The following is a 15,953-nucleotide window of genomic DNA, read 5'->3' as shown; positions in this document are numbered from 1 at the left end:
ACCAAAAATCCAACACAACCCCACAAAATAAAAGCCATCACAAAATGTTTAAAATATTATCGCACATGAACAATAATATTAATACAACAAACCATACAAAAGGAACAAGGAGGTTTTTAGAATACTATGATCAGTATTTCCAGTCCACTGTGGTTGTTATTTTAGCAGTTTATTGTGCAATGATTCAGGAATACACACAGATGTCCACAGCACAGCATTCTGGCCAATTGACATGGACAGGTTAGAAACTTCATCAGATTGAAGTTCAGTGGGAATGACCACTCACAGGCATAGATAATAAAACAAGACCAAATATAATTAGCAATATTGTAAGAAAATTCCACTTGCCTTAAAAAGAAAATTTTTGCGATATTCAGGCCGATTGTCATTCACCAACACAAACACAGGGGGTGACCATCTTCTTTTATTACAGACCTCCAGCAATGCAGAAACAGGATGTTTGCCTTCATAAAAATATATTTTGTTTGAAAAATTATCTTGAAGTATTAAAGTTAGAATTCAGACAAGCACTTTGCAAGCTTTCACCAGGACTGTTTTACTCATCTAATTCAGAACTGTGTTTCCCAACTTGCTGCTGTTCTCTGGGACGGAAGGGGCTAAGGATTATTCTCTTCAATTTTTACCCAACCCTTTTAACCTGAGATGGCATGGATTAAACATGCAACCTTCTTTATGTAAAGCATTCAGCCCTATCCAAAAATGTTAAATGTCTCACCTGAAAGATCTTTCACTGCACTGAAAGGCCCACGTCTCTTCTGTGTCTTTTCTCCCACTGCAACCAAGCCTAAAGAATAAATACATTAAAAAGCATATGCATGCATTCTTCACTTCACCTTCTTCTATCCCATAAGATAAAGGACAACATTTCTGTATGAAAGCATTATCTTTTAAAATAAGCAAACATCAGCTTGTTGTGCTGACAAGATGAGAAAGCACTTTAAGTATGACATACACTCTAGGGCAGACCTCTTCAACCTGCGGCCCTCCAGGTGTTTGGGACTATGACTTCCAGAACCCCTAGTCAAGAGCTTGTTCAATGGTCAGGAATTCTGGGAGCTGAAGTCCAAAACTCCTGGAGGGCCACAGATTGAAGAGGTCTGCTCTAGAATATGATATGCATGGTGAATGGTTTGGATAGGTTGTGGGGTTTTACGATTGATGCGAAAGTGGAGGTTTTTTTGAACAAGTTTAAGATGAGGTCATCCCATCATCAGGTCTGAGATAAAGCCACCAGGAGCTAATCAGCAATGCAACCACAGTTAATATGTGAGTCTTCAAGAACATCAATATCACTGCAATGCATTTTGCCACTGCACTTTAATGCACAATAGTCATATCAAAGCATAGAGCTTTGAACTCCAAGAGATGATGATATAATACTTTAATTATATTCCACTTTATCTTCCCAGAGGGACTCAGAGCAGATTACAGTACATATATAAGGCAAACATTCAATGCCTTTTACACAACGAACAAAAACATACAATACAATATACAAACCTTCCCCTTTGTGGAGATATTGGCTCCAAAGCAAATTACCAGCATTGTTTTGGGTGAAGGCATATATAACATATTCACCCTTCAGGTCTATGATGACAAACATTCCCCAATATATATAACATATTCACCCTTCAGGTCTATGATGACAAACATTCCCCAATGAAGGAGGGAAGAAGAGTGTCTCCATATAACCCAGTTGGGTGGCTACATGCAACCAACTAACCAAGCATGCTTGTGATGAAGAGGCAATAATTGCATAGCAGCCCTCTCCCAGAATACAGCAAATTCTTCTTTCAGAAACCACAAAAGACAGGTGGAGAAGATTGCATTGGGAAGAGTGAATCCTATAGATCAAGTACCCTAGATGTTGAAATGGTAGCACATGAAGGCATGGCTACAAAGGCTGACACAGGCTTGGGCACACATCCGAGGAAGAAGAATCACAGCCACTGTTTTGAGCCAGAAGAGAACTTCATCCAGCTCTGCCTGAAATAGGAGCCACTTGGCCTGAAATAGTGTGGCAATGATTTTCTGGCAATCAGGTAAGTAGGTCATAAAGAAAAGCATCTTTCTCCAAAAACACTAATGACCACCAGGCATAAATGCCTGACAACAACTCACTGAAATGTCAAAGGAGCACAGGAATAAAAATCTGCTACCCACCCATCAAGATAAACCAAAAACTTTACATTTCTTTGAGCACCAGAAAAGTGATGGCTCAGACATAAAAATCCTCTCATGCACTGCTTCAAACATCTGGGTGTACATATGCCTACTTAAACTCTAACAAACATGTAATCATTGTGAGGGAATATTTTGCTCAAAGTGAAGCATGCAGTGGAAGTGTTGGATTAAAGTGTTCAATGCAGGAGTTTTCCGTTTCCATTCTCCCTAAGGCAGGATTTCAATCGAGAACAATAGAACTAAACTTTATCCAAGGAATTGTTACTATAGCTGGGTTATCTTCGCTGATTGAAGTTAAGTGGTGCCAACTTGTCTCAGGAGGAAGACTCACCTTTCCGATCAGTCTTGAAGTCGACTAAAATAGGCTCCTTATTCCCCTCTTTGTTTTTGCCCAAGCCTTCTCCTTCTCTCCATCCCATTTTCCTCATGAGCTGGGCTCCCATTCCTCCAGATACTGGTGCAGCTCTAAGAAATTGATCCTATCCAAAAAGAAAAAGTAAAAAAGAACACTTTGTTTAGTACTCTCTTAAGAAAAAAAAGAGTAATTCTTCGGTTTCTAGCCCTCAATTAAATACATGCATTTTCCTTGCATTTCAAGTCTGATTTTCAACTGTTAAACCTATTATAACTTGTATAGAAACATTATTGAAAAATAAATGTTTGAATACAAAACTGGAAATACAAACAATCTGTTCCTAAATATTTCTTTTTAAAAGCATGTAAAATATACTACTGAGACTTCAATGTATCTTTTCTCATCTTGTGGAAAGAGGTGGTTATTAAACAATTCAATACCCAATTATTCAATAAAACACAAGCATCTACAAATGAAATTTTTAGAGATTACTTTGGTCTCCAAAACCCCCTAACACACAAACAGCAAGTGCTCATTGCCCAAAGATCTCTCTACATGATACAAGCACTTCTTTAAAAGAGCAAAACATAGGCACACAGTTCAACAGTAGCACATTAAGACTCTTTCAAAAAAATCACAAGCTGTATTATTATAGGTTGTTAAGATTACCAAACAAGTATTTTTTAAAACATTCTTGTTGCTTTAAAGTACTTTAAAAACGCCTTAAACGTTTACGTACCTAGGCCTCGGTGGCCGCAGTGTTGCGAATAGTAGGGCTGGCATTGACCGTGGCAAGAAGACAGCTACAAGGCAGATTTGGCCCTGAAACAAGTTTCCATATAGAGGGGTGAAAGTTCACAGGCTATTCTGTGAACTATCATCTCTCTTTTCTGCCCCACCCAATGACCCGACGCAACAAACTGCTAGTATTACAAATATACACTGGCAGCGTTAGCATAACAAATATTGCCAGGTTGTCTTCCGTGAGGTGCAGAACAACCGTTGTGAATCAACCTAGACATCAGTAATGTATTTGCTTTCAGTCTGCTATAAATATTTGATTACTGAGTATAGTTTCTGAAAGCAAGTCAGGAGTGTATAATCAGGTATATAACCATTCTTAGAAATGATTTCTTCCTCAACACAAATGGTCAAGACACACAGGGCCATTGTGATTTAACACTCCATATCCTAGTATCAAAACACAAAATGGTAAAGGTTTTTAGAATATGTGTAATTTGAGTTCCTCGGGTATTATATCACTTTTGGTAATGCAATTAAACCAGAGCTTATAATCATGCAGTTGAACATTACTTTGGAAAACTATATGGAAATGCTAAAGTGAGGCAAACTTTACCTCTGTCACTGAAGAATGTTTGACTGGTGCAAGCCATGCAGTTTTGAGTACATAGTGATATTTTAGCTGGTGCCAGTTATCAACTGCTTCATGTTGATACACCTAGAATGGCTTTTACTTACTTCCATTTTCATCCTCCCCTCCTTTCCAGGAACCTCTCATTAGAAAAGGGCAACCATGCAGAGAATGATACAAACCCCAGCCAAGGTCACCCAGGGCTCCGACTCCTCTTTTGTACCTGCTTTGCAATGATAGAATGTTCATCAACAATGCCTGCTTCATCACCAATGGGCAACCGGTTCACAGAGATGGCACTGACCATCATTTCGGCAAGAGAGGGCGCTTGATGGCTGTGGCATATTCCCATGTATTTTCCAAAATGATTGGGTGGTGGAATACAAATAATCTTTTTAGGTGTAAAAGCAAGAAGTGGAATCTTGAATGTACATTTGTCCACATATATAGAATACGTATTTCAAAGTCCTATAAGCCAAAAAAGTTTAGGCCTACGGAGTACAATTAGAAGAGCCATGTGTTTTGAAGTACAGTTCATCTCTAAAAAGCATATCTAGCATTGGGAACCTCCTTTCCTAATTGGCTAGACAGATAAGTTATGTCAGTCAGGTCCAGCACAAGCTGAGTATCCCTCATCCTAAACGTTTGAGAGCAGAAGTGTTTGGGTCTTCAAATTTTTAAAGATTTTGGAATACATGTTTTTGCATATATGTGCATAATGGAACCCAGGTTTTCATAGATGCCTTATATACCTAGCCTAAAGTTAATTGTATGCAATCAGTTTGATAATTTTGGTGTATGCACTGACCCATTAGAAAGCAAAGGTGTCACTATCTCAGCCAACCAAGTGGACAATTTTGAAGTATTTCATATTTTGGAATTCCAGATAAAGGATACTCAACCTGTAGCAAGTCATGTGTGCCTACAATACAATTGCCTGTAATTCCAAACCTTGTTTACCTGTAGGTTCGTACCACTGAACTCAATGGCAATTACTTTTATGTTGACAATTACAGAACTGCACTGTTAGGTATTTCACTGTGCATTGAAGTGTTAATGATTCCAATGGGACTAATTTTATTCACGGATTGATGAGCTTCTTAGCCCTTCTAGCCTTAGAAACTATTTAAAATAACTTTTTAAAAATGATATGTGAGGTCCTCAGTTTTACTATTTTATCTATGAACTAGATATAACAACTGCCCAAACAGAGGTAATTTGTAATAAATCTGCAGTGTTGATATAATATTTATATGGAAATGTTTATATGAAATTATAACAGTTATACTCTGTTTTTAAGACAATTATTTGAATCATATGGGCATATCTAAAATACCATGAGGAATTATTAAAGTTTAATAATCTTTTAACAGAAAAACAGGGAACTGGAAGCTTTTTTCTTAATTACATCCAATGGCATTTTGATATTCTCATCCTGATATTCACACTATTGATTCTGTGGCAGTTTCTAAACTAGTGGTTCTCAACATGTGGGTCCCCGGGTGTTTTGGCCTACAACTCCCAGAAATCCCACCCAGTTTACCAGTTGTTAGGATTTATGGGAGTTAAAGGCCAAAACATCTGGGGACCCACAGGTTGAGAACCACTGTTCTAACCTGTCAACTCTCAGATTTTCTGTCAGATAAAACTAAAGCAATGCAGGTCTCTTGCCAGTAGATGGAACCAATCCATTTCATCTTTATGTTGTGGGAAAGAGTTGACTGGTTCATGATCAGTTTACAGGACAAACATCTTAAGAATTTGGGACACAGGAGAAAATCAACACCAACATATATAGGAATAAAACGGCTAGTGTGGTATTTGGGCAACCACGAGAAAAGGTAGAATTTACTGCAACCTCTTAATGCCAAGGAAAGAGCAAATGCCTAAAATAGGGAATTATCAATACCTTATCAAGGATGAAATGCATGAAAGGGTGAATGCCTATTAAAACACACACATACAAAATAGACACATGTCTGCCACTGTCAATATTGGCAAAGCTTGTATTTAGTTTAGAAATGAAACTTTACACATACCTGTGTCTTTTGCATAACTTCTAATTACAATCCATATTTCCTATGTACACTCACAAGTACTGCTTATGAGCAAAACAGTACTTGTGAATGTACTTCCAACTTAGCAAATATTTTGTTTTTTAAGTGAACCCAAGATGGTAGTATCATGGGTGAAGAAGAGAAGAGGGCAGCTGAAACTTCCAGGGCTCTCTCGGTGCCTATGCACCTGGGAAGTAACAGAATTATGGAAATCATCAAGCACACTAGAGAAGACGTGAAGGCAGAGAAAGAAACAGCAAGAAGGATAGGCAATTTCTTACTGTTTCAAATACTACTATTGCCGGTACATTGTCTTCAAGGTCTTTGTAGAAAAACAGCTTGATAAAGATGCATCACAAAGACCCACATTCCACAGTCAAAATATATTACCTTCCATCATTCAATTTCCTTTGATGAATCTGGGTACAATAATTGCATACAATATCAAAGTATGATAGATAAACTTGGTGTAGGAGCTGGAAGCTGTATCCAGTCCTATTCTTTCATCACTAAAAACCATATGTGGTGCCTGCCTTTCCAGAGCAGGTACGCCCTAGTTATCTAAACCAGTGTTTCTCAAACTGTGTTCCTTCAGATGTTTTGGACCTCAGCTCCCGGAAATCTCAGTCACCTTATCAGCTCTTAGGAATTGTGGGTGTTAAAGTCCAAAACATCTGGGGGAGCAGTTTGAGAAACTCTGATCTAAACTATCTTCTTCAACTTCAAAAGCAAGGACACCTTTTAAAAGATGTGGATTTTTCAGGATGTCAGATGTTCCATAGGATGTATATGAGAAGATAAATACAACAAAAGTCCTGTCCTAAAGTATAGTATCCAAATGTTTAGAAACCTATACACAAGTACAGCTCCTAAAGACCACATTTTAAAAAAGCCCAGCCCCTTTCCCCATCATTCTTTTTAATGCTGTTACCATGAAATGCTTACTTTGTTGGAGAACCTTGCACTGCTCTCAGGAAACATTAACACTGGCAGTTACTGGCTTCTGAAGTAAGGGAAGATAATTATTACAGCCCAATGAAGCACTACCCTTTCTCCCATAAATGTCCATCTGGGCACTCACCAGTAGGATATTAATTCATGGCCTCAATCATGTAAGATCAATAGAGACTTCCAGAGAAAAATTAGATCCTGAAAGGAGTCCCCAGACTACGACAGGGAAAGTTGGATAAGAGCATAGCATTCCTAACAGTCAAGAAACACGCACTCACTGATAAATATTCATCTCCCATTCCATCCTTGCAAAAACTACTTTTCTCCCAGAGATATCAAAATTAACCAGGTCTCCTATTCTAGAGAAGCCAAGTCACAAAATATCTGTACACAACAAAGCTTTTAATTCAGAAGAGAAACAGAATGTAGTATAATATTAATATCTGTTTGAAGTGCCTTAAACTTTCCATTATGACCTGATCCACAAATATGTTGTTGTATGATTATGTCAATATAAAGTTTAAAAAATGCCATTTAAGTGTTGATAAATTATATTTAGCAAAAGAAAAAAAGTGGTTTTGGTTGAAAATTTATACTAATAAACAGAAGGCCAGAACTTTGTAATAACCACAAAACAGAACAAGAGCTACTTATTCCTAGAAACCTATCTACCTTTCTGGCACAAGGACTCAGCTATGCTATTTTTTGAATGCATACTTAAGTATTTTATCAACCTTCATCCAAAGAACCTCTGATGCTTTGTCATACATTTGAATTAACAAGAATATGCCTATAAAGAATAAACATGCTGGGCAGGTACTCTGCAGAGTTTAATATATTTTGCATTTGCAAATGAACTTATACTGTCTTTAGGCAAAGGTGACTAAGTTTGATTTCCTTATGGCTCTACTGATTTTAATGGGTCTTACTTACAAGGATGAGTGCCCAGCAGCAAAGACCAAACCAACTAAACTTTAAATTGCTGTAGAAAGCCTTTTCAATCAAGATTTTAAAGGGGAAAAAAATTTTCTGGTTGAGAATAGCATTTTTATGTTGCCTGATTTAGTCAGAAAAGTTTGAACAGGAAATTAATACATTTTAACATATGAAGATCTTCTTTCAAACTATGTCTGACTTTACTTCAATAAGGAAAAAATCTTTAGAAGGAGAGGGCAACCACAACACAAAAAAACATCTCAAACATCAGGAGCAAAGTACAGGCAGTCCCTGAGTTACAAACATCTGACTTACAAATGACTCATAGTTAAGAACAGGAGTGAGACAACTGGAAGTGATAGAAATCTACCCCTAGGAAGAGAAATTCACTCCTGAAAGAGTTGCTACGGGGAAAAGGTGTTTCCACTGAAGATTTATCACCAATCCTTGTTCATACAACAAGCCAAATTTGTCAAAATTCAATTATTACAGGGACAGAAAGTGAAGTGAAATATTCTGAACAGGGGCACAGACAGCAAAACAACCACAAGAATGTTAACCCTTCCCTATGCTAACTAATATCAGTGCTATGTTCAGGTGGCAAATATATTAAGGGACCCCTGAGCTCCCACTATCACTAAATAACATCTACATGATCACTACTTGATCGGTATACTGCAGTCTGAATCAGCTGCAAAAAAAGTAAATTAATAGGATATGAAGTAGGAACCATTTAACCCACCCAATGTCACATGTTTCTTACTAAAGTGAGGGGGAAACCAAATTATTTTTGAATTATTCTGTTTTCAGGATGTCATGATTCAAGAACCACCTTCTCAGTCTTCTCATATTTTATTAAAATCTACTGGCATAGACCTAATAGATACATTGCCAATTAAATTATAGCAAGTGTAAGTCTCTTTTGTGAATGGTACATGGTGATGAAAGACAAACATACAACCAGCTTCAGCAAATCCTTTGTTAAAATGGTCGCTGTCGTTCCACATCATTTTTATTTCCACAAAGAAAATCTGTTCAGCAGGTAATATTTACAGATATTAATATATTTACAGAATTTTCCATATACTTTTAATTACAAAAGTGTAAAAGTGTATAATACATTTTATCAACAGCAATCTAAAAAGCCCTCTAGCTACTGTATCTGGGTGCTTATATATAAACAACAATCCCATCTTTCAAATTGGTTGGCTCCAAGAAACAGTGCTAAGTCAAAAACAGCTGAAGCTAGGAATTGGCTAAAATTAATTCTGACAGACAAGTGTGCTGAGAGAAAGATGAAATATCATTTGTCAAGACTGTAAAAATATACTTGACAAGCAAACAGCCTTACTCTCCAGGGGTCTTCTAAATTCTCTAGTGCAGTCCAATCTTAAATCTAATTTGACAAATTATCTTGGTAGCTCAGAATTCCCTTCTTCGCAGAGGTTTTCTCCTCAGAACCATCCAATAATTATTATGTATTTATTTATTACTATTTAAAGTATTTCTGTATTGCCACCCAACCAACATGGACTCCCAGGACAATGAAGAAAAGTTTATAGAGATCAGGTCAGAGCTCCTATTAAAAATCTTAGCTGTGACCAAAGTATCAATTTATTATTTTAATTGTCCTCTAATCCCTACAAACCACAGATCAACTCATGCCAGACACATATGCTCTGCTTGTCCTCAGACCTTACCAAAATGTATAATTTTGCTCTATAGACACATTTTGCTGGCTCCTGCCCAGCTGTTTGCAAGTTCCTCAATCAACTTTTTAGCACAAGATGCTGAGAACAATCTGCTTGTCCTTCACATGATACTGTTCCTGTTCCTCAGAACAAGACAAGCAAACATTTTCCTCAGGGTAAGCCAACAATGCAGAGGATCCTAGAATAACATCTTCCCTCATAATAACTGAGCAGGCATATCCGGTCTTTCCAGATGGTACTGCTACCATCATGAAGTGATGAGGATCTCAAGTCCCTCTTCAAATAAAGGATAAGGTTGAGTTCCTGCCTATTTTCATTTTGAGATGAAGAGCCCTCAACTACACAGATAGAGCCATCCATGTTGTTGCTCCATTTTCAAGGCTGCACCCAAAAGAAGCAAGCAAGTTGATTTTTACAGCCCTGTTAACCACTCACTGAACTGTCAAAATTTTAATGAAGTCAGGATCAAATTGAACTCTACCTGAGTAAGCAATAGATATTCTCCACGCAATTGCATCCATATTACAGGAATATTTCAGCACAAGATAACAGTAACCAGTGGGAATAATAAAAATTCTTCAATACAAATGAGCATAGATCTTTATCTGAGTGTCTACAGTTCACTTAACAGAATCAGTATTAACAACAGAGGTATAGTAGATAAAGATTCCATAACAAGAATGTAAACACACCTTGAAAGACCACAAAAGTAAATTAATTCAGTTTACGTGTCTAATTTAGGAGGCTATTAATGTCCTAAGTGTATCGCTATCACTTCTTCCAGTGATATCAAAAGAATTTAATGTGTGACATTTGGACTCATCTGTCTGAATATCATCTACCTTTTTGACCCAAGCTTGGGGACCGCTGTTGGATAACTGTTCTGAAGACAAGACCTGTGCTCCAGTGCTTCCTGTAAAATGGCCTGGTATAGAATTCAGCTCAGCCCAGGCATCAATCTGCAAAAAGAAATGTGATGAATTAGTAAATTTTAGACATTCCTAGAAACCAATCTCCTTGTGGGAGTGCCAGACTGTGTACACATTTAAGAACAAGCACAGGCTTTCGGAGAATAGTGCAGTGCAATAACAAATTTGGAATATTTGCAGTGATTATGGAATGGCTTGGACTACAATTATGGATGGCGTGATTTTAGTATTGAATGAAATATTCTTAAATGCTTAATCTGTATTAATTATAATTTAATTTTATCTTAAAACACATACAATTCTAATAACATTAAGGCATTGAATAATTGCCTATATGTAAGCCACCTTGAGTCCCCTTCAAGGTAGAGAAAGGTGGGGTATAAATAGGGTAAATAAATAAATAAATATTCATTTCAAAATTATTTTAAATAACATAGTCACAGATTTGGCATCCATGGATTCAATTAACCACAGCTCAAAAATATTCAGGAAGAAGAGCAAATCTTGATTTTGCCAGGTCAAACACTACACAATTGTGTAAGCATAATCTGCTACAGCCTCCTGCCAGTTCACAGATTCTCAAAATCTTCCTGGCACTTGTTTGAATGTTATACAAGGGATCCCATTTGACTACACCACTGTATATAATGGGACCTAAGCATCCATGGATTTCGGTTTCAACCGGGGGGGTCGGGGGGGGGGGTCCTAGAATCAGTGGATACCAAGAGCGCACTGTATACGCTGATTTATCCTTCCAAAATCATAACTTTAATTTAGACAAAGAACTTAAAACACTAACAGTTCTAAAATTAACATGACTAGAAACTTGTGTAACACAAGCATTTCAGCAATCATAGTATGCTTCAGCTTTCATGATTAAGATCCAACAAAAGCTGTAACTTACCCGTTCCTGTGCACGATTTAACAAGCACATTGCCTCTAGATCAAATGTGTTTTCTGTAAGCCTTTTCTGGGCTATAGACCTCTCGCTCAGAGCTGATGAAATATCTACAGGCTAGAAAACAGTACAGATATCAGTTTTGAAATTGAACATATTGCCAATGTATACCTTATGGAGAAAACATTATTTGTGTAAAATCCAGTTTAACATCTTAAGCCACCACAGATGGGCAACTGGATTCCCACCAGCTCCTAGATACCTTGAACACTACACCTGTGTCTGGGAATGACTAGAAGGTCACTGAAGTATGGACTAAATCTACACTCTGCTTTTACAAACCCTGAACAGCATGGTTTACAGACAAGAAGGAACAGATTTAGTTCAAATTACAATTGTATTGATATGTGTGCCATTCTTAATTTTCTTCCACACAAGAGAATAGTCAGTCCAACTCCAGGAGAAAAATGTTGATTACAACATCAAGATCCACACTGCAAGAAGCAAATTCTTCTATGAACCCAGGTGCACCAACCATGCTCGCTTTGTTTTGAATAATTAATGTTTTTAGTAGAAAAATAAGGCCACTTTCAGTTTTGGAGGAAGAAGTTGGTGTGCTCAAAAATAGGGAGGGGAGAAAACAGATGAACATTTCATTTAAAAGATACTCACAGAAAACAATATAGAAAGTTTAAAATCTAGGGGGGTGAGGAATAAAGCATGAGAAAGTTCATGAAAAATACATATGGTCAACTAAACAAAGAGCCAAACATACATGGCCCAGGTTAAGACAGGAAGAAGATCTGGGAGAGGCACTAAGAACAAGACCATTAAGATTTGGTCAGAGCAGGAGGTAACCACTGGTGGATGCCTACTTCAGTATGAAAACTCTGAAGTTACCTCGTCTCATCAGTGTATCTCAAGTGTGCACTCAACATATGGAGGGCCAGATGACCTCATGATAAAAAAGTAATTTACTTCTGCACACACCCAAATTTTTCTACTGATCCATAATTTTACTAGTGCTACATACATATAATAGCCAAGTCTTCATAAAGTGGACTCAAATCAAGGAAAAGCTTCATGAGAACCACCACTCCTCTTGGTGTTCCCCCAGGAACAGCAGAGTGCCCCTCTGGGCAGCTAAACCAGGAAATCCTAACTGGATGGCCCCCATGAGGGCAGACTCCAGGGGCAAACCAAGAATGGACAACTTGGAAGTCCTTGAACCGACTCAGAAGTGGAATGGGCAGTTCAAAAGACAACCTGGCAAAATGGCACTACCATAAAGAATCCTCCACCTTGTGTGACTGTGGAACAGAGCAAACAACTCCACAATGCCCTGCACCATGTACAGAGGAAGAATTGTTTAAAACTACAGACAATGCGGCCACTGTTGCCTGGTTTTGGTCAAAATTTATTTAGTCGCTTATGCTCCTATTTTTATCAGTTTCATACCTGTTTGTGCAATGCCTTTGACACTAATAAAGAAAGAAAAATAAAGAAGCAAACACTACTGGAATACTACTATTTCACTAGTTATAAAAGTCAACAGAAAATCCTTACATTTAAATAGTTAATTAGCGATTGGCACAGTTAAGCAGCATGATACTAATCTGACCATCTCATTAGTTTTACTGATTCCATTTAACACTGATACAGCACCAGAATCAAACAGACCTTTTAAAGATATTATCGAGAATATACTTCAACACCGGAATTTCTGGCACCAGATATATAAATACACAGAAAAGCTTTCAACATTTTTTCACTATCAGGCAGCTGACAGTTTTGAACATAAGAAACTTCAAAACCAGGTGCAGTTCAGCTTCATTTAAACTAAGTTAGAATCCTCTGTGAGTATCTTATACAATGAGGCAAACAATCTACAAATTGCCTTTAAAAGATTCACAGCAAATACTCCTTACATCTTTCAGCTAACATCTCTATAGCCTTGTATCAACATGTTGCTCCATTTTACCTCCAGATTAGCTGGGTTGGGAAACACATCATCTTTCTTTTCCTCCTTGTCCTTATCAACTGGAACCCATTCTCCATATGCACTATCAGCCTCTTTTTTCCTGTGTTGAGATCCAGAAGAAACCGGAAACTCTTTTGTCAAAGTAACCTGGTTTTTTGGAGGTGGTGGCTTTACAGTCGGAGTCTCAAGAGAGGGAGAAAAAAACATTACAATTCTGAGTATGCATATATTATACATACTGAGTGCATTCCTAGTGCTGCTCAACTAAACCAATGTGTTCTAAACAGTTTATGAAAATTAACGTTCTAATATTCTAGAAATTAGGTTTGATTTCTTTTTTCACCATTTCCCGTCTTTTTAAGCAGTCATGAATTCTGTAAACATTGTTATCATGGAGATAACAATGTCTAGTCAGAGCTTATCCAAACCTATTGTGAAAAAAGGGTTATAGACATAGAAAGTAATGGCCCCTTTTCTCTTCTGAATCTTTACAGCACTACTTTCTTGTAGAGGTCAGCCTTGATCACACAATGATGCTTTTTAATCCAACAGCTACTCTGGTATCCTCTGGCAAGTAATTACTTCCTGATTACAAAGCAGGACATTTTCTGGATAAGGCACACTGGGGATGAACGTATTGTTTTGTTATTTTTATAATTAATGCACTAGTTTTGTACAAACAGACTTCCTGTTGTTGAGAAGGGATAACTGGCACAACCCACAAATGGAATTTGCATTATAGCAATCAAACTAGGTGTTCACTGTGTTTCAGTAGCAGAATGAATACCTGAAAATACAGCTAGGAACTTCCCAAGTAGAGTAAATATCAATTTGCAAGGACAGTGTAAAACTCTCACATACTAATTATTATTCTCCAACCAATATGTATATACTCTAGTTTTTAAATGCATTCCAGTTCTAAATTCCAGTTTCCAAAGAAGTGAGTGTATGCCTAGGCCAGTGGTTCCCAACCTTTTTTTTTTTTTTTTTTGCCAGGGTCCATTTTGACCAGGGCACACTTGACCAGGGCCTACTTGAATAGGGAGCACTTTGACCAGGGACCACTTTCCAACAATAGCACCAAAAGGGGAAGGGTTGATCATCTCTGTAGAAAGGAGCAGAAATAAAATAAATAAAATAAAATATATAAAGAGAAAGGAGGTTTGTGGACCGGATTTTCGTTCTTGCGGGCCACTGCTGGGCACCACTGGCCTAGGCAATTAGTTACTACTTTTTTCAAGAGGGGTCAAAACTAACAATATTGCTTTACAACAAATAATCTTGTAACAAATACTATTATCCCATTTTTCTTGCCATGCTTATTTTCCATAAAAGAACACATGGATACATAAAATAATTTTTAAAAGTGCAACTTTAATGACACTTACAGTTAAGTTGAAAAAAATAGGCTTTGGCTCATTGAGTTTAAAGGGATGATTAATAAAAGGATGTTCCTCTTCCTCTTCATCAGATACATGAGGTTTATTCACAATCACATCATCTTCCTGACTTTGGGCTATCTTCTTGCATTTCTAAAAGAAGTCAACCAATATGGATGCTTAATATAAGACAATATGCAGATAAAACGTATGGGAAAATCCAAGGACCTGCCATATAAGAAGCAAACAACTATCTAGCAGTACCATGACATTGAAGAACTAACTTGAAGCACACTTTGGTTAAATGACTGTATTTCCACTACAACAGAGCATGCTTAAACTGCCATGAAATTGTCACATGTTAAAGATATGAAGCAGCCATGTAACACCTGCTTGAGAGCTGCTTGTCACATAAGAGAATAATCTTATCACACTTCAACATTAGAGCAATATTATTCTCACATCTTAAAGTGTGTCAAAAACTATATTCTATTCCAACATCATTGTGCCCTACCATAACTCTATCATATTCAAAAATTCTGCAGCTGGTCAGATTTTTATACGTTCAAAGAACCAATATTGTGGAAGTCAATTTTACCAGACAATTTTGCTTTACTTTCACAAGTATTCTTCTTACCTCAGTAAGTTCCAATATTGTTTCTTTTGCTGTCTTAGAAGTAACCTTAGAAGTCTCCTCCTTCTTTTCTGGAGTTACAACAGGCATCAAGCTTGGAGGCAGAGGAACACCAGCCTTAGCACACATGGCAGCTGCATTAGCTTTGGCTATTTCAAGGAGTTGTGCCTTGTCTACAAAAATATTAAGACACTATTACTTTATATTATGTCAGATGTCCCTGCTACAAAGAACACTAGGCATATCTCTAAAAAATAGTGGTACTTTCAATGCTTGACAAGTATTTGTGCCTTTGAAGCCACTTCAGACAATCCCACAGTAGAAGTTTAAAATTAGGCAAAAAGAATTTCCCAAGTTCATCTCTTCAATTCAAGGGTGGGGAAAGTGCAACATGCAGGCCAGGTACACCCCCATGAATCTCACTTCTGCATCACTTAACCCCCCCCCCCCCATTGTGTCCTCTATAGTCTCATATTTTGACATGATTTTCACATCCATCCCTTCCAATGTGTGTAAACACAAAGAATGTTACTCAATCCCACAG

At 37.4% G+C, this 15,953-nt stretch overlaps 1 protein-coding gene across 1 annotated transcript in view; it reads right to left on the bottom strand.

Moving 5' to 3' along the window:
• SON (SON DNA and RNA binding protein) overlaps positions 1 to 15,953 on the bottom strand; it is a 35,140-nt gene that overhangs the window by 1,718 nt on the left and 17,469 nt on the right. The window contains 8 exon segments of the mRNA XM_067466707.1: positions 349 to 464; positions 737 to 805; positions 2,537 to 2,684; positions 10,431 to 10,547; positions 11,422 to 11,532; positions 13,397 to 13,579; positions 14,785 to 14,928; positions 15,413 to 15,582. Of these exon segments, the coding sequence (XP_067322808.1) occupies positions 349 to 464; positions 737 to 805; positions 2,537 to 2,684; positions 10,431 to 10,547; positions 11,422 to 11,532; positions 13,397 to 13,579; positions 14,785 to 14,928; positions 15,413 to 15,582 (1,058 nt within the window).

This window comes from Anolis sagrei, chromosome 3, assembly GCF_037176765.1.
Source record: "Anolis sagrei isolate rAnoSag1 chromosome 3, rAnoSag1.mat, whole genome shotgun sequence".
In the NCBI taxonomy this organism is placed as follows: Eukaryota; Metazoa; Chordata; class Lepidosauria; order Squamata; family Dactyloidae; genus Anolis; species Anolis sagrei.
Note: the sequence above shows the minus strand (reverse complement) of the source record. Positions and strands in the feature narration are given on the sequence as shown.